At 48.5% G+C, this 26,255-nt stretch overlaps 1 protein-coding gene across 2 annotated transcripts in view; it reads left to right on the top strand.

Moving 5' to 3' along the window:
* The first annotated feature begins 4,856 nt into the window (after positions 1–4,856).
* Positions 4,857–26,255, top strand: part of TRABD2A (TraB domain containing 2A) — a 47,903-nt gene continuing 26,504 nt past the window's right edge. For both annotated transcript variants that reach the window (XM_087863626.1, XM_045808916.2), the window contains exons 1-2: positions 4,857–5,291; positions 14,106–14,666. In XM_087863626.1, coding sequence (XP_087719752.1) covers positions 5,184–5,291; positions 14,106–14,666 — 669 coding nt within the window. In that variant the 5' untranslated portion in view covers positions 4,857–5,183. The remainder of the gene's footprint in view (positions 5,292–14,105; positions 14,667–26,255) is intronic.

The raw sequence follows: 26,255 nt of genomic DNA, 5'->3' as shown, positions 1-26,255 counted from the left end.
AATGTAGTAAGAATTCCCTGGCCACCATCTCTGCCATCTTATCCCCCAGCAGGCTTCTGCAGTTTCCTTGTCTCCAGTTTCTTCTCCTTTCCTCCGTCTCTGAAAAAACCAGTTCTTGCAGACGTGGTGCAGTCCCGCTCTCTCCCTCTCCTTGCATATGCCCTGCAGTCTGCCAGCTGCCCGTGAGCAGACCGCTAGCTCCAGTGCTCTCCTGGCAGGCCTCAGTTCACCCCGACGTACTGCTCAGCCCTTTCTGTCAGGAGTCAGTCATACAGGCACCAACATTGCACCAGGCTCCTGGGAGTGAGATACCACTCCCCTCAGTGCAGCCTCACCCCTGTGGCATGTGGGCAGGGGAGAGGCAGGAGAGGAGGAGGGAGAAGAGTAAAAATGTGTCAATATGGGGAGAACTTCTCCTCACGCAAGGTCTGATGCAAGACCAGTGGAAATGAAAGGGATGGCTTAGGGGCGGGCTGAAGTTGCCCCAGGTAGACAGACACTTACCAATGCCTGTTAGCCGAAGACCACCGGGGACACACCTGAAGTTGAATTAGTTAGACTTAGTGCTCTTTGCAGAGAGGAAAAGCTTATACCTTGGGAAACCGGGGGGCATCTCGGTAAGAGGGTAAGGGGAGAACTTGTTATAGAATTTGGTTTGTTTTGTTAGATGACTCGGGGGAAGGTTCAAGGAAGCAGGGCTCAGCTCTCCATTGGGTGTTCTGAGGAAGTGGGTATAATTCTGACTGGACATCTGCAGTAGCTTGCTCTGGTTCCCATAACAAAATGCCACAGACTCAGTTGCTTAAACAATAGAAATTTATTTTCTCACAGGTCTGGAGGCCAGAAGTTCAAAGTCAAGGTGTCAGCAGGTGTGTTTTCTCCTGAAGCCTCTTTCCTTGGCCGGCAGAAGGGCCGCCTTCTTCCAGTGTCCTCACATGGCTGTCCCTCTGGGCCTGCGTGTCCCTGGTGTCTCTGTTGTGCATCCAGATTTCCTCCCCTTACATGGACAGCCACCAGATTGGATTTGGGCCTACAGTCACCATCTTATTTTAATCACTTCTTTAAAGACCCTGTCTTCAAATACAGTCGTATCCTGAGGTACCGGGGTATGGGCTTCAACATTGTATTTTTCGGGGGCACACAATTTGGCCCAGAACGGTATCTTAAAACATCTTTGTCTATAAGGTGGGGGAAATCATAAAGACTAACGCTGGGATTGGGGAAGAAGCAACAGTCACTCATTAGCCAGGACATGGGGATGTCTGGTCCTTTTTGTGGCTTGGACAAGGTTCATGTGTAGTCTGTACGGAGACACGATTATGGAGTCATCTGGTTTTCGTCTTCCTCCACCACAGTCTCAGAGTGACCTTGTCAGTTGCTGATGTGCTGCGAAATTGTTTACGTTCAATATACGAGGATCAGTAGGAGAACACCACGACCTGGCTGTGGATATTGCCAACTCCTAGCAACACCAAGGCCTCGCTGATAAAGCTAGACCACTCCCTGCTGTCAGGGAGGTTTTCCCTTTCCCAGGATCTAGGTACACATAGTGTACTTGCTAAGCAGAAGCAGCTGTGGGATAATTGCTACCCTTTCCCACTTACAAATTCTGGCGCCAATACCGGTGACCAAGAGAGCGTGGCAGAAGTCTGGCCCCTCTTTGGGAACGCATGGAGCCTGAAGGCCTGGACAGGCAGGAAGCAGGTCTGCAGTGCCTCCCTTTGAGCGCACACTCGGATGCTAGAGCCCCCGGCTGGAATTCCCGGCACTCCACTTCACCCGGTGTATTAGTTTTCTGTTGCTGCGTAACAAATCACTAACCCAGTGGATTAGAACAGCACACACTTATTGTCTCACAGTCTCTCTGGGTCAGGAGCTCAGGCATGGCTTAACTGGGTCTGTGTAGGGTAACACAAGGCTACAGTCCAGGTGCTGCCCAGGACGGGGCTCTCACCAGAGGCTCTACTGGGGAAGGATCAGCTTCTGTGCTCACTCAGGTTGTTGGCAGAAGTCATTTCCTCATGGCTGTAGGACTCATGATGGCCATGGAGAGACTCTAGCAAGACTGGCATCATGTTCTCGTGTAATCCCATACAAGGAACCACGTACATCCCATCATCTTTGTCACCTTCCATGGGTGAGAAGCACGTCACAGGTCCTGCTCACACTCAAGGGGAGGCAATTCAACAAAAGTGTGAATACCAGGAGGCAGGATCAAGGGACCTACTCTCCACCCCTGGGCTGTCCTGACCATCTTAGGAAGTGTGCAGTGTGTTAAGTGATTTAGGATTTGAATGGCTGCAGGTCGGTCAAGCTAGGCTGGCCGGGCGAGGCCGGGCGAGCACACAGAGATGTAGTGGAAGCCACCGCAAATCTTCTGTGCACCCTGAAAACTTTGTTTCTGAGGGAAGATCTGATTTTGGGGAATGAACGAATAGGCCTCTGGCATATAATTTCCTCAGGTGACTGCTGTGCAGGGGACAAGCCTCACAAATTTGTGTAAATTCAAGAATCCATTGGTAGGGGCACAGAAGGAAGAGCTTACGAGTACATGGACATAGGACATGGACATCAACTGTATATGAAGGAGAAACAGAAAAAAGCAGGGAAAAGTTTAGGAACATCCAGGTCTCTGGCAATGGGATGCGAGGACAATACTCAAGTCAGGACTTGAACTGGATACAGAAACTCTGTGGATGGGCAGAGAGGAGGCTAGGGGATGTTTAACATCTCCTTCCTAACCACGAAGGGGAAGCCAGGAAGGCCAGTCAGCCTAGGAGATAGGTGAGGACCCAGTCATGCCAGCCTGTGAAATCTGTGGAACTCAGGAATGTCTGTATAGACAATGTATATTGTGTAGTGTGAATTTGTTGAATGTTTGGACGTTGAATATCTTACAGAATGAACTTCACTTAATGATAGGTCTAAGGCAGTAAGCTCCACCTAAAAATAGTATTAGAACCAAACAAAATTATTCATACACTAGACATTTCAAATTCAGTGTATGATCATATCCTGGGCCATTAAACAAGTCCCAGTTAATATAAAATGACTGCAATAATCTGAGTATGTTCTCAGATTACAGTGGAGTTCGATCAGAAATCATTAACAAGATGTCTAGGAAAAATCTGTAATTTGAAAATTAAACAACATACTTTTAAACTATCCATGGTCAAAGAAAAAAGCCACCAGGGAAATTCGAAAATATTCCAGGGGCACCTGGCTGGCTCAGTCGGTTAAGTGGCTGCCTTCAGCTCAGTTCATGATCTTAGGGTCCTGAGATTGAATCCCCCGTCAGGCTCCTTGCTCAGTGGGAAGCCTGCTTCTCTCCTTCCCTCTGCTACTTCTCCTGCTCGTGCTCTCTCCCTCATGTTCTCTCTCTCAAGTAAAAAAATTAAATCTGGAAAAAAAAAAGTATTAGAAACTGAATGATCATGAAAGTACAGCTTTTCAAAAATCTGGGCAATGCAGCTAGCAGTACTGAGAGAGAAATTTATAGCTTTAACATGCTTATATTAGAAAAGAAAGGTTTAAAGTTAACGACCTAACATGGCCCCTTAAGCAGCCAGAAAAAGAAAAGCAAAATAAATTCGAAGTAAGTAAAAGGAAGGACATCCTAAAGAGCAGGAATCAAGGGAATAGGGGAGAGACAAACAATGGGAGAAAACTAACAAACTCAGCGTCTAGCCCCGTTTCCCTCTAGCCCCAGCTGATGGGTGGAGACGTCGTCTGGAGTGGGGGAAAGAGCATGAGGTAATAGTTCCTGATGTTTTCATCGCACAACCAGAGAGAATATTTTTGCCAGTAGGTGGCAGTGCTGGTAACCTGAAAACCCGGACACGCTGTACTTCGGGTCGCTTGTTGGCGGGGGCGGGGGGGGGGGGGAGCAAGGTTTGCTGCCCTGCTGAAAGGGGGTCGTTTGAAGACCAGAGAGTCAACTCCAGAAAGCAAATCCTCACTGAAACTTAGAACAGGAAAAATGTAGCGATTTCACCAAAACACCTGAAACTTCAACGCCTGTGGAAGGAAAGCTCGAAAGACTGGGTAAAGCCAGGGGTTCTTTGCTGGAGTATTGTAGAAAACGCCCCCCCTTTTCTTGTGTAAATCTAGGCCACTGCGCCTGCTCTCCCAACACCCCCCAATCCCTCCCCGCCTTTGCTTCCAGTTTCTATCCAGAGAGTCTCAGAATGGACAGAGACTTAGAATTAGGAACCCCTGCTACACTCCTCAGAAGGTGATCTCGCCCAAGTCTGGGTTGTACAGAAAGGTTGGTGCAAAGTGCACTCAGGCCTCAGGGAGGAGGTGGCAGGGGCTGGGCACAGCTGGTGCTTTGATATTTTTTTCTTCCTGAAGGATCAATGCTGTGAAAAGGCCCTTGGAAAGTTTCGGGCAGAAAGGGAGCAAATACATTTTGCACGCTTTCTATGTGCATCAAACAAGATGCTTTCCATCAATGTCCTCATCTAATCTGTGAAGTAATCCCGACTTTGGTGTTCACATGCTTAATATTATTACCCCAAATCCCTTAAGAGGACACTTAATAGAGTGCCGGCTTTCGTGGTTCCGGACTTTTAAGTGTATGCACACACTGACTATTCCCCTCTTCTACAGACAAAACTTCAATGCCGTTTCCTTCGTTGAAATGAGCTTTCCTTTAAAAAATAGCCTATGATTTGTTTCTTCGGTCTATCTCTTTCAATCAAGACCCACCCTCAGAACTGGTAGCGTAAACACGGACGTGAGGATGGAAGCCAATAGGATTTTTGTGTGAGGCTGGAAGACGGCGCGGGAGCTTCACCTTTCCCTTCTGGCCGGCTCACACCGAGCGCCGCAGCTCCGGCCGGCTCTAGGCAGGGGAAGCCCGGCCGCCCAACTGCCGCGGCCGCTTCCGCGCGGAGCTGAGGGGCAGCGGGGTGAGGGGTGGGGAGTCACGGCCCGGCCCCACGTGGCCGCCGCCGCCCGGCTCCCCCGGCCCCTCCCGCACGCGGCCGCGCGAACTGCACCGGGAGCAGACGCCAGGCGCGGGGCGGCCGGCCAGCGCCCCCGGTCCCCCGAGCCCCGCGCGCCATGGCGGGCGCCCGGCTAGTCCGCAGCTCCGCGGCCGCCGGCCAGCCGGGCTGTGCGGTCCGTGCTGCCTGACCCTTTCCCCGCGCGCCCCGGGCGTCCGAGCCGCGGTGGGGAGGATGAGTCCCTGGAGCTGGTTCCTGCTGCCGACCCTCTGCCTCCTGCCCACGAGCGCAGCTCCGCAGCGCGGCGCGCTTGCCTCCGCCAACTGCGAGCTCAAGCCCCAGGTAAGGCGCGCGTCCCGCGCGGGCGAGGCGGTTTTCCCGCACCTCGCGAGGGTGTTTCCCAAGCCGCGAAGCACCGCGCGCTCGGATCCCGAGCCCCCTCTCCCGGCCGCGCCTTCTTGCTGGCTTCCCCTTTCTGGCGGGGGCGCAGCCCCCGGCCGCATGAGACTCTGTCCCCAGCCCTCGCCATTGGGCAGGGCGGCAAAAGAGAGTCCCGGCGGGGTCTCCTGGGTCTCTCCAGCCGGCTTCGCGGGCTTTAGGGGACGTCGGTCGGATGAGTCTTCGAAGACCGAACGGTGCAGGGACTTGGCACATTGACTTTGGAAGTTTGTTCTGCCTCTTTTCCCTAGCGTTTAATTTCTCCAGCTCTTATCGAGATGGTATAAGCGCCCGCAGCTGCTTCACTTAACCTTTATATATTCAGTTCCTGAGTTAGAAGGGATCTGGGGGAGCTGAAGCCATTTCCTTTGTTTTACCGATCTGGGAAACTGAGGCTCAGAGAGGGACCTTTTTGCCCTAGGTCACAAAGCGCATTCGCGAAGTAACTGCATCTGACAGCCTCGCGTTCCCGCACAGGCGCTTCCCTAGATATTCGCATTAGCGTTTTGCAGGTGAGGGGAGCCCAGGCGAGGGAGTCCCGGTGACCGGCCCAGGTCCACCCAGCCCTCCAGGAGCAGAAGCCGAGCGGAAATCGGACAGTCTAGCGTCTCCGAGGCTGGCCCTCTTTCGAGATCAATGTTTCCTTCTCCTGATCAGTTTTCTTAAGCCTGGAATTTTCTGACGTTCTCAAGTTCTTCTCTTCCGAGCTCTGTGGAGGTTGATTTTTATGTTTGTATCGGTGGGTCTGATCCCCGGATCTCTGGAGCTGGGGAGGGGGGTGATCCTAGGCTCGTCCTTTGGATGGCCTGTGCGCCCTCGGATCCTAGGTCGGCCCACCTGTGACACCTGCGCAACATTGTGGGCCCCGTCACCCTGGCTAGTGGTAATTTTATTCATGGCCCTAACCACAGCAAAGGAGAGGGTGACCTAATTGAGCCTTCCTGGCCCACGGGGCTGACCGGGGAGTCACACTGACCTCCCTAACGCGTCCGGGGCTGCGGACCGGCGGAGGCTCTCCCTCTAGGAAGGCAGGAGGCGCGGTGGCTGGAGAGGGAAGTCCGCAGCAGGGATAGTCTCGAACGTAAGGTAGGGCATCTGCGCTCTTGTTATTCAAAACAGAAGTCCATCCTTTCCTATGAAAGCAAACGTTTTTCACTTTTGCAAATCCATTCGTAATTATAGTGTGATGAGTGAGTCTTGATAAAGTCACTGTTTCTCTTGATTCTTGAACCTGTCTTCATGGCCTTTTTACTCTCTCAGTTCTCAAACTTTTTGATTTCAGGACCCCTCTACATTCTAAAAAAAGTATTGAGGACTCCAAAGAGCCTTTATGTACGTGGGTTAATGAAAATATTAGTAAAACACAAGAATACATAAGGACACATGCTATTAACCATCATAGCAGTGATGTTATCCCACGCCTGTAGCCTCTAGAAAATTCGATTTGTACACTTGTGAGAGAAAGAGAGCAAAAGAGGAAAATATCTTAAGTATTATTATTGAAATAGTTCTGACCTTACAGACTGCTCGGAAGGGTCTTGGGGACGGCCACAGGTGCCTGGGCCACATTTTGAGGGAAAATCTCTGTTCTGTGGGCTGTCTTATCCCCTGCAGAGGTCAGGTCAGTCAGTGGCAGGACTGGATGCTCGACCCCTCTGTAGAGGGCACTGTTGGGGGGGGGCAGGAGGCTGGGGTCTTAGATTGTAGAGTAAAGCTCCGGAATCCAGCCTCCAATCCCGCGCAGCAGCTTCCTGGGTAGCATTCTGCAGCTCGAGGGCTGGTTTGGTGTCCAGCTTTTGGTAATCATTACAGAGAGGTCTTCCAGGCTGGTCTGTGTGCAGACACTGCAGGCTTGGCGCTGAGCGTCACGCAGGTTGTCTCTTCCTTATCTAACTCAGAACTCGGTAAGTGTTCTCTATATTCCTGCCTCTGTTCTTTCACATGTGCTCTTTCTTCCCCCAAATATCCACATGCTTGCTCTTATACCTCCATCTGGTCTCTGCTCAAACTCTTTGACAGAGACCTTTCCTGATTATCTATATTAAAGATGATGTCAACCCCCTGAGCCCCTGCCCTCCTGTCTGCCTTTCCTGCTCAATTTTTTTCCAGAGCACTTAACTGATAAAAATGTGTTTGCTGCTGCTCCCCTGCCCGCCCCCCCTCGCCTCCATGTACTCTTCATAAGGGTAGGCATTTTTGTCTGTTTGGCTTGCTGCTGCATTCCCAGTGCTCAGAGGAGTGCCTGGCCACAGTAGGTGCTCAATATATATTTATTGAATGAAGACAGTCAACTAAAGCCAGCTCACTTTGGGATCATTCTAGCCGGTGTGCTGAAGAGTACTTTTGGAAAAGTGCCATTATCACAGGTCCCAGGAGGCTGGGACGGGAATGCTGAGGGGTGCAGTCGCTAAGGGACTTAGCCACATTGCACAAGTTGTCATTGTGCTCCTTTGTTTCATTGCAGGGATTACAGATGTGTGTGTTAAACTCACCAGTGATTCAGTTGACAGAGCTGGTAGCTTCTTGGGTCTGTCATCCAGGGCCGTGTCTTTTTCTTGCAGGGCAGTTGCAGCAAGGTTCAGAAGGGGTGTGTTTATGGTGTTAAGTTTCTATTCTACTCATAGTCATGATGTTTTTCTTTTTAAGATTTTATTTATTTATTTGACAGAGAGAACAAGCAGGGGGAGCACAGGTGGAGGGAGAAGCAGGCTTCCTGCTAAGCAAGGAGCCCAATGCGGGATTCAATTCCAGGGCCCTGGGATCATGACCTGAGCCGAAGGCAGACGCTTAACCCGCTGAGCCACCCAGGTGCCCATCCTTCAGTCAAATGTTAAAACACATGGCTTCAACTAATAGCACGTGGTGACCACAGTTACACTGAAATGGGGTACTAGAACAATTTCGTTCTTTTCCTTTTGTGGAGACAAAACAGCCCCACCCCTGAGTATAAGGGCGGCAGGGGCAGTTGCACCCCTAGGACCAGTGCAGTGACCTGGGGGCCTGCTGGTGGGCAAGGCACGGGAAGAGCTCCGGGATCAGAAGCCCTGAAGACAAATTTTCTTTCAGCTCGTGCTCTACCCAGGGCATGCCTGGGAGGGCGCTGTCAGTGGCCGGCAGAGGGGCTTGCTGGTGCTGCGTGGGACGGAGAGTACCTCCTTGGCCAGAGCAGGGCTCCACTGATTGAGGAAGCCCTACAAGATGGGCAACATTTCTTTAAAAACACTTTAAAACCCCTAGTTTAAAAAAGTGGGAAAGCCCCCCCAGATGGTATTATTTTGAAAAGACAGAGTGGGAAAAGGTGACAGTCTGAGGATTTAAAAATGGGTCGCTCAGTCAGTAAAGCGTCCAGCTCCTGAGTTTGGCTCAGATCATGATCTCAGAGTCGTGAAATCGAGCTTTGTGTCGGGTTCCATGCTCAGCACAGAGTTGGCTTGAGATTCTCTTTCCCTCTTCCTCTGCCTCTCCTCCCACCCCCGGCTCGTTCTCTCTCCCTCTCTCTCTCTCTCTCTCAAATAAATAAATAAATAAATAAATAAATAAATAAATAAATAAAATCTTTAAAAAAATGGTGGTGTGGATTTATTTGGGGAGGTCATGGGCCCAGGGAAGGGGACCTGGACAGAGCCTTTTCAGGTTCGGAGTCAGGAAGTGCTCCTGAGCAACCTACTAGAATATTCATGGAAAGACATAGGACACTGAGTCATGAGTATAGTGTGTTATGTGTTAACGTCACATAATGTGATGTTTTAAACCCAGGGCTCAGGAGCCAGACTCCCCGACTTCGAATCCACTCAGCAGCTACGGGAACTTGCGTAACATCATAAACGTCTCAAGGTCTGAATTTCTGCACGTGGAAGTGGCCAGTGTCTTAATTAGCTGTGTATCTTCTCAACTGCCTTTCTTCCGATTCTCACCTGATTTGGGGGGAGAGGTGCTGGCAGGCTTTCACTCCCACCATACCACCAAAACTGTTCTTGTTTAGGTCCCCAGTGTCCTCAGTGTTGCGCCATCCAGAGGTCAGTTCGCAAATCCTTGTCTCATCTGGCCCACCAGCCACGCTGAACCCCTTGCTTAGATTCTCCTCCTTGAAGTGCTGTCTTCAAGTGGCTTCCCACTCTTTCGATTTTCTCAGCAACCTCAACGGTCACCTCTCTCATTTCTCTTTTGCTGGCTGCTCTTTTTTCCCCTTGACTTTGCATGGTTAGATTACTTCTAGACCTTTTCTTTCCTAATCTACACATAGTCCCTTGGAAATCTTATTCAGTCCCATGACTTAAATGATGTCTAAATGGTGACAGTACCCTGTGTTTATCTCTGGCCCAGGCCTCTCCCAAAGTCCAGACTCCCGCATCCACCTCCCAGCTCAACCTCCCCACTTGGTTGTTTGCTTGACATCTGGACTCAGCAGGGCCCAAGCCAGACTTCTGATCTTCCCCTCTGCTCCTGTTCCACTCCGTCTCTCTTCTCTCTTTTCAGCCTTTTAATTAGCCAATTCATCAGCAAGTCCTATTAGCTCTAGCTTCCAGAATATATCCAGAACCTCCTCACATCTCTGTTCTGTCACTACCAGTATGTTCTCTCGCTTGGATGCTTTTGGTAACTTCCTAACTGACTTTCTCGCATCTGTCCTCATCCCTCCACAGTCTGTTCCTCACACCTGCCAGAGTGGTCCTGTTCATGCGTGAGGTCGGCTCCTATGGCTCCTCTCCCAGAAACCTGCCCTAGCTCCAGTGTGGGCTGGCCTTGCTCACCTGTCTGACCTTTCCTCCTGCTTTGCTCTTCACTCATCCTGCCTTAGTTATGATGACATCCTTGCTAGAACCTTTCTGCCTCAGGGTCTTTGCACTGCTGTTCCCTCCTCCTGGAGGGAATGCTCTTCTCTCAGATATCCCCCGGGTTTGCCCTTTCACCTCCCTTCACAGCAAGGCCTAAATCTCCTACCAGACATTCCATGATTTTCTGATCTCCTTATTTGGCGCTGAATATCTCTTCCACCAGTATTCCCTGTTCCCTTTCCTGCTTTCATGTTCTCCACAGCAAATATCACTGACATAGCCGAGGCAGGGACCTGTTTTTCTTTCGCTTGTATTTCCAGTGCCCTAGAACACCCCAGCGCCTTGTGCCTTCCACAGTGCCTGACACATAGTAAATACTTGTGGAATAAATGCACGTTGAACAAATGTAGTAGGAGCATTCGTGTGCAATGCTTGGATGGTCCCTGGTGCACAGCGAACATTTCACAGCAGCTGGATGTTCTTAGCAGCATTATTGTTATTACGAGGCTGGATGCCAGAACGTGAGTCTTGTTTTTTGTTTTTAAATAGCAGTTTTCAGCAAAAAGATTGTACAACTCCATTTCTAAACTAATACTAATTGAAAAGGCAGCAATAAATAATTAAAAATGGATACATATAGTTGAACAGATTTTATTTAAAGGGAAGTGTAAAAGGAGTGCCTGGGTGCCTCAGTCGGCTTCTGCCTTTGGCTCAGGTCATGATGATGGGGTCCTGAGATTGAGCCCCGCCTCGGGCTCCCTGCTCGGTGGGGAGTCTGCTTCTCTCTCTCCCTCTCTCTCAATAAATAAATAAAAAATCTTAAAAAAAAAAAAAGAGAAGTGCAGGTATTTTGAGGTAGGATGAGACTTTAGGGAGAATAAGGGTATTGAGGAAAAACAAACCCAAAGCGAAACGAAACCACCCCTCCCACTCTGCCTACCCCCAGCCCCAACCATGACCCTGCAGTATGGGTTGGATTTTCCAGGGAATGTATTTGTTTGATATCACAGTCTCCTGGTAAATGACAATCGGTTACGTGCCCATGGGTTTAATCATAGCATTTTAGCTCTTTGCTGTGTCTCCCAGTTGGAAACTGTGTAGAAGTCCTTTGGTAGACTGCGTGGAACTTGTGTGAGTAGGTCCCTTCCAGAGGTCAGTGGTGCCCAGTCATATCACCATCTAGGGCCCTTCAATTAGCAACTGTTTCCCATAAAATGAACAGATAAACCAAACTAAACCTTTGCCTAGCAAGACCACCTCTACCAAACCAGTTGCCTTTATAGGTCATCATTTTGTGACCCGTTTTAAATGAACCAAAGCATAACTGTCAGTCTTGGCTTTCGGTTAGCATCTAGTTAACCGGTGTTTTTCTACCGGCTTGCTGTAACTCTAACAGTGAGACATTTGACTGCTTAATAGCCTTGGTAGCCATTGTTTTAGATAGAGTTTCACCTTGGCTTTTTGATGTATTTAAATAACCCTGGGGACAGTCATTACTCCATAAGAGGATGCCTGAGGGCTGACCGGAGACCCTGGATTTGATTCATCTCTTAATATCAATTCCATCATTAATAAGTTTTAAAAATACATTCTTTCATTTTTCATTCACTTAACAATTACCTGTCTAGTTTGTTTATTCCGATAACCTATGACAGATATTGTTATCTCACTTTTAAAGATGGAGAATCTGAGATACAGAGAAATTAAGTGGCTTTTAAAAATCTCAGGGAGGTAGCTGAGACAGAAGCAGAATTTAGGCTCCTCTTACCAATTAGTACAGTCTTGGAAAGGTGTGTGTGTGAGCAGAACTGTAACTTAAATACTTAAAAAAAACCCCCAAGGTCACAGGCTGGGGATTCGTGAGATATGTTCTGTTTGGCTTGCATGGGATTTAAGAAAACAGAGGCAACATATTCCAATTGGAATTTTTTTTTTTTTTTTTGAGAGAGAGTGTGCGAGCTGGGAGAGATAGAGGGAGAGAGAGAGAATCTTTTTTTTTTTTTTAAGATTTTATTTATTTATCCACAGGAGAGAGAGAGATAGATCACGAGCAAGGGGAGGGGTAGAGGGAGAAGCAGATTCCCCACTGAGCAGGGAGCCTGATGAGGGACTCCATCCCAGGACCCTGGGATCATGACCTGAACCGAAGGCAGATGCTTAACTGACTGAGCCACCCAGGCGCCCCTCCAGTTGGAATGTTTTATTTAAACTCAAGATCTGTAGTTACTTTTGAAAAGCCTGTTCTGGAGCACTAGGCTGGCTCCCATGTGGCCAGGCCTGGCTCAGCTTTCTTCAGCCAATAGTGTTTATCCAGAGCTGGGAGCCTATCTGCTGCCGACCTTCCCCCACCGTTGTCTCGAGCTCAGCTCTTGTGTTCTCTGCCCTCCTCTAAGTGGTCAGAAGGTGCTTTTGCGGAAGGTGGCCGGGGGCAGGTGGAGAAGAGAAGGTTGAAGGCTGTGAGAATGGGGCCCCTGCATCAACCAGCTTTTGTCTTAGATTTTGAGATTCTGTGTAACATTTCATTTGAAAATAGGTAGCTGCTGCTTACTTAAACCATTAACACACAAATGCAAATACAGCTAATCCTCATTATTTGTAGATTTCATATTTGTGAATTGGCCTGCTTGCTCAAATTGATTTGTAACCCCAAGGCCTGTGGCACTTTTGTGGCCATGTGTAGCCATTCCCAGAACTGGGAAAAATTTGAGTCCCCCGATGCACACACTCCCAGCTGAGGTCGAGTATATTGATGCTGTGCTTTGTTTCAGCTCTCAACAAGTAACGGGTGAACAGTGTCCTTTTGGTGGTCTACCGAATGCTACTTTTTTGCATTTTTGTGCTTCTTATGGGTGATCTCACTGTTTAAAATAACCAAGCACAGATACCGTCTCGTGTTCCTAACCACAGGGAGGCTGAGAGGAGCCTTAGGGAGAAAATGGATGTGTGAGATGAGCTTCGTTCATGCATGAGTTTTAGTGATGTTGGTCATGAGTTCAGTGTTCATGAAATCAACAACGTGTATTCAGTAAGGTGCTTTTCAACAGAAGCACATACAAAACAGGGCTCTGCATTGATCTGTCCATGAAAGTGTTGTGACCAGAGGCTTGTAGGAACCTAAGCCTTGTATTTCTCCTAGGAGCAGTCGTTCATTATTCGGTAATTGTGTTTGTGGTGACTTAGTGGAATGTAACTATAACAAAAATGAGAGCTGATTCTAAGTTGAAACTCCACAATCCCGGGAAGCATGTTACTTAAAAGGCTGCTGAAATTAAAGCTTTTTGTAAAGAAAGGTCTTTTCTGTAAATCTGGATTTTCACATTTCTGGGTTGCTCGATGTGGGGTTCACCTCATGAGTCTATCTGACCTTGAGGCTTGGAGTCCTGGAGGGCGGCCCTGTGCACGTCTGTGTATGGGCTCTCTTAATAAACAGACACTTCCTAAATGCCTGCTGTCGAATCTGAGACGCGCAGGGCACCATGGCTTGGCCTCAGGTGGTGTGCCTCGCTGCTCAGCCTACAGCTGCTGGGAGAGGATGTGCAGCTGTGGAGAGCCACTGCTTTTGAAAATGTTGGATTTGAGACCTGCAGAAGCAGACGCCATCAGTCTGCCTACCTGGGAGGTACCAGTGGTTCCCTCAGCTGTACCAGTGTGCCCTTGGAGTCCCTTGAGAGTCCCTGCTTTACCTCCAGCTCAGTTCATTGTTAGGGCAAACTCAAGGACTCCTATTACTTTTTCGACTTCAATCAACCTTTGGGCGGAAAAGGGGGAAAATGCTGCCTCGAGGACTCCTGCTGCTGGCAGGTGAATCTACCTGGACTTAGGAGTGTAAATCGTACTTTGATCATTGTTCTCCTGCGGTGCAACTTGTCTCTCCAATTCGTTTTCTCCTGTCAGGTTTCTGACCCTCCATATCGTGACTTAATGTCCTTTCTGTTCCTTTCAGCAGAGTGAATTGAATTCCTTCTTGTGGACCATAAAGCGAGATCTGCCATCTTACTTCTTTGGCACGATCCATGTTCCGTACACTCGGGTTTGGGACTTCGTCCCGGACAACTCCAAGGAGGCTTTTCAGCAGAGCGGTGTTGTGTACTTCGAGCTGGACCTCACCAACCCCTACACTATCTCAGCCCTCGCCCGCTGTCAGATGCTGCCGCCGGGGGAGAACCTGCAAGACGTGCTCCCCAGGGACATCTACTGTCGCCTCAAGCGCCACCTAGAGTATGTCAAGCTCATGATGCCCTCGTGGATGACCGCAGACCAGCGTGGCAAAGGTCTCTATGCCGACTACCTCTTCAATGCCATTGTGGGGAACTGGGAGCGCAAGAGGCCCATCTGGATCATGCTCATGGTCAACTCCCTGACGGAAGTGGTTGTTAAGTCCCGTGGGGTGCCTGTCTTAGACCTGTACCTTGCGCAGGAGGCCGAGCGGCTGAGGAAGCAGACTGGGGCCATGGAAAAGGTGGAAGAGCAGTGCCATCCACTGAACGGGCTGAACTTTTCACAGGTAAGACCCTCTTTGCCTGAAGGACTTGGCCTTGGATTGTGTGTGAATCCACTGAATTATAATCTAGGAGATGGACCATAAGCATAGTTTAATCCAAAAATTGTCTTTGCTCAAGAATGTTATTCTGAGGATGCCTAGGTGACTCAGTTGGTTAAGCGTCTGCCTTGGGCTCGAGTCATGATCCCGGGGCCCTGGAATCGAGTCCCGTGTTGGGCTCCTTGCTCAGCGGGGAGTCTACTTCTCCCTCTGCCTGCTGTTCCCCCTGCTTGTGCGGTCGCTTGCTCTCTCTCTCTCTGACAAATAAATAAATAAAAATCTTAAAAAAAAAAAAAGAATGTTATTCTGAGGATTAAAAAATAAGCCTAAGAGTCAGTTGTATCACTTACGTGTGTATTACTGAGAGAGAAAAGGATTTTTTTCCTTGTCATCTGAGCAAGTATTGGCATACCTTCATCACTTGTTTTAACTTAGGTTATTCATTAACAAGCACTGAGAGGGTGTGGACAACGTGACTGTCAGACTGACTATCAGAGGGTATGGCCTGGTTTGAAAATGAGACTGGCCATGGCTGTTTTTGGTCACTATGGTCCCTCTGAGATCATTGCTGTCGCTCTTCAGGACACCCCCCCCCTCCGCAGGAAATTCCTTTGTAAGGCAGAGTTATGTCCCATAGTTTCTAGCCCCTCCCTCAGGACACTGGAATTTAAGTTCATATTCAAGAAGTTCTTCATGTCTCATAAGACAAGTGATGATTGAAGTGCTGTTGTTTAATCGGGTTGGTGAAATTTGTTGTTGTTAACGTTTTAAAGTACAGTAGATGCCTCTGGGGGCCAGTGGGAATTTTGCGGTATGAAGTGAGTAGTTTTTACTTTTTAAAAACTTTTAATTGAAGTATAGTTGACATATAATATTACATTGGTTTTAGGTGTACACATAGTCTTTCGACAATTTTATACATTACGAAAAGTTCACTGCAATAAGTATGGTTTCCATCAGTGAGCATGCAAAGTTGTTATAATATTATTGACTGTATTGAAATAAGTATTCTTGTTTTGCAAATATTCTCAGTGGTTGGCCTTGGAAGGTTGGACCTCAGAATAAAAGTCAACCCTCTAGGTCTTACTGGATCTTGAAATGCTGTACTTAGGTTGTTACTTAAAGAATTTAAGGACGTTCAACCACCTAAAAATCGTATTCCTGAGTTGATAATAAAATTTGTGGGGATTTTAATTTATCTTGCCAAGAGTCTATATTAATAAAATACAGTATTTGTTGGGCACATTGAGATTATAAACAAATTCAGGGACCAATAATTGTCTGCATTGATCTCCTGGGAGAGTTCTTTTGCATTATTTTGAAACCTAAAGAGCAGATATTCTAATGTTTTCAATGTCTGAATTTAATATAATGTTTTCTAAAAAGCAAGTGCTTTGATTTAAAGGCTCATTGATTTTGACCTTACAAGCTGGAAATCTGTGAGCATTTTTGCCTGAGCTAAGCCTTCTTTCATACTTCCAGTTGGGAGGGGAAAAGGCTTGGAAGTAAAATATTATCTTAAGCAAGGTATCTTTCTTCTTTTTTTTTTTTAAGATTTATGTATTTGGGAGAGAGAGAGAGAGCGAGCACGCACATGAGCATGAGGGGCAGAGGGAGAGGGAGAGAGAATCTCAAGCAGACTCCGTGCTGAGCGTGTAGTGGGTTGTGGGGCTGGATCCCATGACCCATGAGATCACGACCTGAGCCGAAACCAAGAGTCGGACGCTTAACCAACTGCACCCCCCAGGCGCCCCAAGCAAAGTGTCTTTGAGGGAAGGTGTGTAGCACCGTCTCTTAAGATAATAAATACATTTAAGAGACATTTTATTTTTTTTTTAAGATTTTATTTATTTATTTGACAGAGATAGAGACAGCCAGTGAGAGAGGGAACACAAGCAGGGGGAGTGGGAAAGGAAGAGGCAGGCTCATAGTGGAGGAGCCTGATGTGGGGCTCGATCCCAGAACGCTGGGATCACGCCCTGAGCCGAAGGCAGACGCTTAACCGCTGTGCCACCCAGGCGCCCCAAGAGACATTTTAGAGCACTATGGTTATATACTAGAGTGTCCTTTTGATTTCATGACACCTTAAGGTTCAAGTAGGTATTTAATACTTATAAACTAATTTTTTTTATAAGACCTTGAGGCTAAGCTAGTGAGGTCAGAGTTGTTTAAATTTAGGGGAGACAATTCTATGACATTCCTGGGGTATAACTGCCTATGTTTCATTTATAAACAGTAAAATACAACCTTAGCGACCAGCTCAACGACATTGAACATATACATTTACCCATGTAACCACTACTCAGATTGATTTATTGAATTATTTCCATCACCCCAGAAAGTTAGGATGAAGTTTTCTTGTGGCATAACTATACAGAAAAGTGCACAGGTTGAATTTTCACAAACACAGTCATGGGCCCTGCACTCAGGGCCAGAAACAGAACAGCACCAGCTTCCCAGAAGCCCCTTGACCCCCCCCCCCATCTACCCCTTACCTCCCAACCAAGGATAACCACTATGCTGAAAATCTTTGAGCATAAATTAGTTTGACCATTTTAGAATTTCACATAAATGGAATTACCCAGTCTGCGCCCTTTAGGGGGTTAGGCTTCTTTTGCTTAGCATTCCCCTTGTGATTCACCACGTTGCCATGTGTAGCTGTCCATCATTCGTTCTCACGGCTGTGTGGAATTGAAGAATTCCATCAGAGACTTTGGGGTGGTGGCTGATGGAGTCTCCCTTCTCAGTAAGTCCAGAGAACGGTAAGATCAACTGCATTCATTTTGAGAGAAGATGACTCGTTCCCTTGGGTCCTTTTCTTTTGCCCCTTTGAGGAGTGGCTAGTGCCTTCCTCTTTGTTCACCGTAGCTCTGAAGAAGGACGTCGGTGGGTGCCTGGCTATGCACTGAGCCAGGGAGAGGGCCAGGCCCTGCAGCGTCCTGAGCAGCCGCCAGGAAGAGGCAGAGGAGAGCCTGAGTCTTCCCTGAGGCCGGGCAGGCTGCCTGGGAGGAGTCCTGTGGCCCTATACTCCAGACTGTCCACCCTCCTCCTGGATTGTAGGGTGGAGGCAGCTGGAGATGGAGGCACAGCTGAGGCTGGAACGCTGTGCTGCCAGTGGGAGAAGCAGTGAACCCAGAGCCGCATGTACGGGGGTTAGAACTCCTGCACCATCACCAGTGTAGGACTTTGAACTCTTTCCTTAACTTCTCTGAACTTTGTTTTCTCATCTTTAAAGGGGGCTAATAATACTTGCCCCCTACCATCCTGTGGTCAGAAGCAAATCAAACAGTAACCTGGGAAACACTTCATAAATACTATACAGATAGAGGGGGGAGAGCTAACATAGAGGGCCCCTATGAGCCAGGCCTCGTCGGTAATTTTATATTAATCTGCAGAATTTCACGAGATGGGCAAGCACCATCCCTATTTTATAGATGAGAAAACTGAAGCTCAGTGAGCTTAAGAGACCCGCCCATGATTGTATAACCAACAGATGGAGGAATTTGGGTTTGATTCCAGATGTATTAAAGGTCATGGTGACTTTGAGTCTCCAACAGGTTGGGGTCAGTGTGAGACCTTGGAGATTTGAGTTGCGGTGGAAGATTCTGGACTTCTGTTGTCTAATTCATTAGCCATTGGCCACATATGACTGGGTTTTCAGCACCTGAAATGTGGCTAGTGTGACTTAGGAAGAGAATTTTAAATTTTATTTCATTTTAGTTAATTTGAATTAAAATTTAAAAACCGATCATTGATCCAATTATTGGAAAACTTTTACGTGCATTTGGAACAACTTGGGCATGTGGCTCTCCTTTCTCAACTGTAAATATTATGAAATTGAACTGCAGATCAAGTGTTTCTGATGCAAATTAAGTATCCAGATTGAGACGTCAGGTGAGTGGAAAACACATAACAGATTTCGAAAACTAAGTATGAAAAAAGAGTGAATAACTTTTTATACTGATTACATGTTGAGATGATGATGCTTTGGATGTATTGGGTTAAATAAAATATATCATTAAATTTAATTTCACCTCTTTCTTTTCTTTCTTTTTTAATGTGGCTACTAGAAAACTTACAATTAGATATGGGGTTCACACTATGCTTCTGATGAGTAGCAGTGATCCAGATTGTTTCTGATGCGTGTGTCTGAGGCAAGTCCGCTTGGAGTCCAGGCTGCCCGTGATGCGTCCCCTCACTGTACCCTTTGCCCGTGTGCCTGGTCAGGGCTCGACTCTGGGGAGCCTCTAAATGCCGATGGCTGCCCTTTCTGATGTAACTGGCCTGCGTCAGCTTTTCTCCATGGACTTGCGATGCTCTTTGTTTCTAGCATATCATTACACACGCACATTCTCTCACACGCACACACCGTGAGCACATGCGTGCCCTCCTTCTGTTTCTGGCACTTCCCGTTCTGTTCTGTGGCTCACTTTGCCCCTTTCTGCGTTAGTATCACGTTCTTAGCGACTGGATTTAACTGTCTCCTTACCGAGTTTCATGATCATTTTGATGATTTTGGTAATTTTTAGATCAATGTGGGCAGAACGGACATTTTTCCTCATGTTAAGTCCAATAATCCAGGAACATGCCATCCTTCCCTTTTATCTGATTGTATTTTAGTCTTCTTTCTTACTTTGTAGAATTTGTGATCTAGATTTTGCTCAACTCCTAAGTTTATTCATCGTTTTTAATAAAAATCTTGCTGGTGTAGACTCTCTTCTCAATATGTTTTCTGTCTGGTTACTGATTTTTATATATTAATTTAACCACTGAGTTGAAATTGTGTATTCTAACAATGGTAGTTGATCCTCTTGCTTTCTTAGTGACCAGTTAGATCATTGGCAAATAATTATTTTGTCTTCACCTTTCTGCAGTCTGTCTCACAACCAACTCATGTGTTGGTTAGGATACCTAAACAGCATTTAGTAGTAGTGGTAACAAAGGGCATCCTTTCTTCCCCCAACTTGAATGAGAATGGCTTTATTATTTCACCATTAAATGCAACACTGGTAGTTGATTAGTCTTTCTGATGTGAATGAAATGTCCTTGGATTTCTGTTTTACTAGGAATTTTTTAAAGTTTTTTTTTTTAATTTATTTGTCAGAGACCACGCATAAGCAGGGGGAGTGGCAGGGAGAGGGATAAGCAGACTCCCCACTGAGCAGGGAGCCCAATAGGGCTCGATCCCAGGACCCCAGAATCATGACCTGAGCCGAAGGCAGACGCTTAACCAACGGAGCCACCCGGGCATCCCTGTTTTACTAGGAATTTAATCAGAAGTAGTTGCTGTTATTAGGGGAAGCAGTTGTCGAGTTTCATTAAGAGGTTTTTTGGGTCTCTGTTGTGATGTCTTTTTTTTTTTATTGAGATGTAGTTGACACATAACATCAGTTTCAGACGTACAACATAATTATTCGATGTTTGTACACATTGCGAAATGGTCACCACAGTAAGTCTAGTTAACATCCGTCACCGTGCATAGTTAACAAAACTTCTTTTCTTGTGATGAGGACTTTTAAGATCTCTTCTCTTACCAGCTCTCAGTGTTGTCTTGATCTATGGTTTTCTTTGTCCCTCTATCCGTAGACTTCTCAGTATTAAACTATCCCTGCCCAGCTGACCCTAAACTTCAAAAACCAGGGTGTGAGTTCACTAGGAGTTACCCTCCTAGCCGCCCATTCCTATATTTATTTAGTCAACACATCCACTGAATCCCTACTAAGCGTGGTGCTACGTAGAAAAAGGATAAAACGTAATCTTGTTGTTGCTCCCCAGAACTTGAGGTCTTTATGACACAGGTGATCAGCCTCACTGGGACGGGATTCTTCACTTAACTCCATGGCCCGCACTTGGTAGATGCTCAGTCAGCTTCTGTGGGGTAAAGGATTGAAGGCCTCTCTCTGTTCTAGATCCCTCATGATTCCATTATTTCCCCTACTTCTCTCTCCCCCTTCACCTCTCCCCTACTACCTGAGAGCTAACGGTTCCCCTCAGCTATCTGGGTTTGGCATGAGGGAAAGGATGCCTACTTCCTGTCTGGATTTGATCTTGCCATCTCAGGGCAGACGCCATGTTTCCCGCTCCAGAATGGAGTCAGGTTATAATGTCTGTTCTTTCACCCACAGTTCTTGTCTGCTTGGTACTGTTTGCTGCACTGCCATTCCTTATGTGCAGAAAGCAAGTGAACTTGGAGCTGGAGACTTAGTGATGCCGGGCTCACCTGTGAGTCCCCTCCCTTTCTTCCCAGCTGAACAGATGGGTCCCCATTAAAGACTTAAAGAGTTCCCTAGAGAAATGATCTTCCTAAATCCCATATCCATGGTCACACATCACCAGAACATCTATGCACAAGCTCAAGGCATGGGGCGCTGTCTGTCTGCTTCCCCTGAGGGGCTCACCAGAACAGATTTGTCTGACCATAGGATTCTCCCGCCCACTTCCCAGGGATGGACTGGATGTCACGGTAGGGTGGGGTGGGAATTTGGAACAGCTTGGTTCTTCTCAGCATTGGAGTCTGTCCTTTGGGACCCAGTCGCATCTAGGTTTGGGGTCTGAGTCACGGGACCCAAAAGCTAACATGAATGAAGCCAGGAGGCCTGGGCTTGCCCTCTGCTTTCCACGTGTAAAGCCTGCATCTTTGGGCTTTCTGTACCCCAACACAGTGCCGGTGGTTGGATGTGACCGTCCTGTGCCAACCGCAGAGCGCTCTACGGTTCTCCTGATCGGAATCGCTTTGTGCAGACCGGTTCTGGCACTGTTTACTCTTGCCAATAGATGGCACTAACATATTTCCTAGTCGCCGTTTCACTTGTCACTTCTGCCGTCCCTTCTGGCAGCAGGTGTCCCCGCCTGTTCTTGCCCTCTGCCCTAGGACTCCAACAACTCATTCTCTCTGCTGAAAAGCCATTTTTTGTTTTTCACAAAGTGAAACCTGAAAACAATGGTTTGGGCCCAGGGGACATACCTCCCGAGTCTCATGGAAAAGTGCATTTCTTGAGTCACAGTCTTGGGGTGTTGGGGAGATGGGGATTTTTCTCCTTTGGAGCAAATTCTCTTTAGATGGATCAGTTCCCGAATAGAAGAAGCCACTGGCTCTAGGATGGGGCTCTGGTCCAGGTGGGGCAGATTCCTAGAAAGATGCCGTCCGTGTGTCTCCATCTCTGGCTGTTAAGGGCCGGATAGGTGTAGGAGAGGCATGAGCTGGGGAGGTGCTAGCTGGTCTGAGAAAGCCTCCTGAGTACTTAGGGTCAGATTCTTAGGAGGGTGTGGACCCTCCAGGCCCAGGATAGCCCAATCCTAGGAAAGCATGAGGTGCCTTGTTTTGCACTTTGCAGGCCTCTCCACTCTGTTCCCAGAGGCCACGGCAAGAGTGCTGGGGGGTCAGTGAGCAGAGGCCCCACTGGGGTCAGTTTCCTATTGGAATAAACCTGGCGAATGGCTTGGGGGTCACGGTGAGACCAAGCAGGGCTGGCCCGGGCTCTCTGGTCTCCTGTTTTCTCCCATCTTAAAATCCCAAGCCCAACTCTGTTTAGCTTCCGAGATCAGCCGAGACCCGGCGACTTTAGGGTGGAATGGCCATAGACTCCGGTTTTCTAGTCCAGTTTGGCTTCGGAGTGCTGCCACCTGCCAGATTCACAGGTCGGACTTGCTGAGGGAGTTCCTGCTCCCTAGTCATAAATCCCAGTAAAAGCAGATCATCTCATTTTTGAAATCGATCATGATACTGATGGGTGACTTCTTTACATCTTCCATAATGGAAATGGAATGCGCTTAAAGATGGAGATCTTGACGTTTTATTTTTCCTGGGTAGGTTTGGCTTAAAATAAAAGCCTAGAAAAAAATATATGAGCTCTTGGGGCGCCTGGGTGGCTCAGTTGGTTAAGGGTCTGCTTTTGGCTCAGGCCAGGATCTCAGGGTCCTGGCATTGAGCCCCACGTCGGGCTCCCGCTCAGCCAGGAGTCTGGTTCTCCCTCTGCACCTCCCCCCACTCGTGTGCATGCATGTTCTCTCTCTCTCTCTCTCTCTCTCTCTCTCTCTCTCTCTCTCTCAAATTAATAAAATCTTAAAAAGTATATAAGCTCTCTGAAAGGGAACTGGTTTCTAAAATATGGATAGATTTGTTTGCGAACACACTCTCAATAGTGACCTCTTCGAGGCATGTGAGGTGTGCCGTCCCTCCCGCGGGGAACCCTTCCCCCTGCTGTTGCTCAGGCTGGCTGATTAAGCTTACACATGATTTCCTCTGTGAAGAATTCCCAAGGCCAGAGTGGACCGTCCACTGTTCATAGCGTCCCTGTGGAAGCCTCTGCTGGAGCCCTGACGACTGCTTCTCTCGAAGGTGCGGGCTTCTTGAAGTCTGGGCCACGCTTTCTTGGCCCTCGCACCCCTGCTCCTAGCGCAGTGCCTGGCGCATGGGAAGCGCTCACGACTGGTTCTAGGATAACGGGTGGGCCGCCACGGAACGTGTCAGTGAGGCCCGTGGGAGACAGTGAGCTTGCCGATAACTTGGCTGAAATGGGGCACAATGTGAGTGTGGGCTCACTGCTTAAAGGAGTTGAATACAGCCTTTCTAACCGTGTTAAGGCCAGCATGTTAAAATACGTAGTATGTGTGCTCTTTTCTCTTTTACTTCACTCTTAAGCTTTTTTACATTCTTCCCCACCACTGTTCTGTGATATTTTTGTGTTCTTATGCATGGCGGGGTAAACTGCTGTGACATCTCGCCCCCGAATCAACCTTGGGCCTGCTGGCACACAGAGCATCAGCACAGCCACTGTGAAGGACGCTGGCTTCAGACATGGGACGGTCCAGGCTGGACCGTAAGCCCACCCAGGGAGGACTTCCACGGCATTTCTTCACCTTGGACTTCCCTTTACTTTCTTATTTTTGGACCAGAAGTGGAAAATTGAATCAACTGTGTACCTGAGGGCTGGCTGTGATTTTCACGAGCTTCTAGACGCAGACTTGAGCTCCGTGTTTCTACCTGGGAACAGGCCTGCTCAGGATTTGAGTCTTGGTCTTTTTTTTTAGTGGCTGGTCTTTATTTGGGACACATTTCTTCAGCACTCAGCATGGACTTGGCACTCTGTTTCTTATTTTAGGGACTCAAAGACAAAGCTGGTGGTGATCCTGCCATCGCCTGGCTCTGGCTGCCTCTCTAAAGTCCAAAGTGAACTTAAAAAAAAGTAGGTATTTTTGTACACTTGCATGGACGCCACACGTGCTGCTGGCGTTCTGACCTCAGCTGGATCTGACCCCACTGTGCTCCCTTTGGGGTCATAAGAGAAGCACTTCAAGGGATGACGAGGTCTCATTTCTGCTCCATGTCCCTGCCTCCTACCTGGTGGACGAGGCTGGGAGCGGGGCGCTCCTTTGACACCCCAGCAGCCAGTTCTTCCATGGTGGATCAGCTCCAGGACACCGCTAGACTCTAGGAATAACTCCCAGCGTATCTCTTTAGGAGGGGACGGGAGAGTGTCCTCTCCACGGCCCACCTCCCAAGCAGGGGTGGGGGAGGCGGAGTCTGCCTTGCTTGGAGGAGATGGGGGAAGGAGCTGGGTGGGACTGGACCACCTGTTCCCTGGGGCCCTGCAAGGAGCCAAAGTCCCAGCAGGATGAGGTACTCTGTGGCCCAGTGATGGAGCGAGGCTGCCCCGGGACTCTGGAGGGGGACGTTGGTGGCATTGTATAATGTCACACCTTGGGCATTATGGCACTTCCCTGCTTCTCCACTATCCCTCCTGACACAGTTTGTGCTGCCCTTCCTCCCCGCACTCTTCCACAAGGCCCTTCCTTTCCTCTCGTGGTCATTCAGGCCTGCAAAGGCAGTGAGGGGGGCTGTGGTGCCAGTCTCAGCAAAGGCTGTGGAATCATAAAATGTGGATGACAGCATGAGAGATCTGAGGGGTTGCCTCCCTGGGTTCCCTGACTCCATTTCAGGTGGGCCTCTGCTCTCAGCGGTTACATTGGGTAGGTGAATTTGCTTATCACTAAAGAGAATATCCTCGTGGGGTGTTGCTGACTGACTTCTCAGGGAGGGAACAGCTCTGGGATGCTCTGTGCTGTCTGGGGCTTCAGTGGGGCCCCCAGTTTGCCCGGGACCAGGCAGCCATGTTTGCATTTGCAGTGGTCATGGTCAAAGACTGGACACCATCTGATGAGACCGCTGATATTGTAGACCCAGCCCAGGCCCAGAAGTGATTCTGGGATGCTGGGCAGAGGGAACATGTTTGTAGACATTTGAGACAATCTGTGACTGAAGCCAAAATCAGGGGCCTGATAGCTGGCTGTGCCCTTCCCCACCCTCTCTCCATTCCCCTGCTGCTCCCATCTCCCTTCCTGGATTCGACCTTCCAAGGTCCTTGTCAGCAACTCCTTTTGGACTCCTATTCTTGTCACCTTGCCCAAATTCTGCAGCTCTACCTTGGGTCCCTATTATGGACCAAATTGTGTCCCCCCCCAAATTCATATTTTGAAGCCCTAACCCCAAGTACCTCAGAATGTGACTGTATTTGGAGATAAGGTCTTTAGAGAGGTAATTAAGTTAAAATGAGATCACCAGGGTGGGCTCTCACTCAGTATGACCAGTGTCCTTGTAAGAAGACATTAGGACACAGACACACACAGAGTGAGGACCATGTGAAGACACAGGAAGAAGACAGCGTCTGCAAGCCATGGAGAGAGGCCTAAGGAGACATGAACCCCACCGACACCGTGATCTCTGACTTCCGGCCTCTAGAATTGAGAGAAAATACATTTCTGTGAAAATACATTTGTGTTTAAGTCACCCAGTCTGGGGTGCTCTGTCATAGCAGCCCCGGCAAACTAATACAGTCCTTTATGTCTGGCCTTTCCACTTCACCTCCTAGGAACAGACCAGAAAGGCAAGAAGAAAACTCGTGCTACCAGGATCCATTTACAGATCCTCCCTTCTTCTGCTTATTTCCTTCTCTCTCTCCTTGTCCTCTGTTTCTCTTTTCTACCTTTGAGGCAAGAATACCTATATTCTGAACTGTCACTCCCACCACAGAGCAGAGAAAGGAGAGGGGGAGGGTTGGGAGAGGTGAAGAATGTGTGAGGTGGAAAGGGGAGGGCCAGAACAGCAGCCCAAAAGGAGGGGCTGACAAGGACCTTGGAGGGAGGGAGAGACAGTCTCAAACAGGCTCTGGGCTGAGCGGGGAGCCCATCGCAGTCGATCCCATGATCCCGAGATCATGACCCCGAAATCATGACCTGAGCCGAAACCAAGAGTCAGATGCTCAAGTGACTGAGTCCCCCAGGCGCCCCCCCCCCCCCGAGTCTACTTTAATATTGAGCTGGATTTTCAAGGGGAGTCTGGGATTGAGACAGGCACAGGAAAGCGAGGGAGGTATTTCCATGCGCCAACAGTGCAGGCAAACCCGGGGACAAGCATGCTGTGCTGGCCAAACGGTGGCAGGCTGGGCGGGCTCCGTGAGCGCTTGCGTAGGCCGGGATGGAGGGCGACGCTGGAGAGGGTTTGAGTGGGAGGCTGGGAAGTCTCCGTGCACACCGAGCGGTTTTCGGGAGAAGTGG

The sequence above is a fragment of the Ursus americanus genome, chromosome 7 (assembly GCF_024610735.1).
Source record: "Ursus americanus isolate L20-20 chromosome 7, mUrsAme1.1.p, whole genome shotgun sequence".
In the NCBI taxonomy this organism is placed as follows: Eukaryota; Metazoa; Chordata; class Mammalia; order Carnivora; family Ursidae; genus Ursus; species Ursus americanus.
Note: the sequence above shows the minus strand (reverse complement) of the source record. Positions and strands in the feature narration are given on the sequence as shown.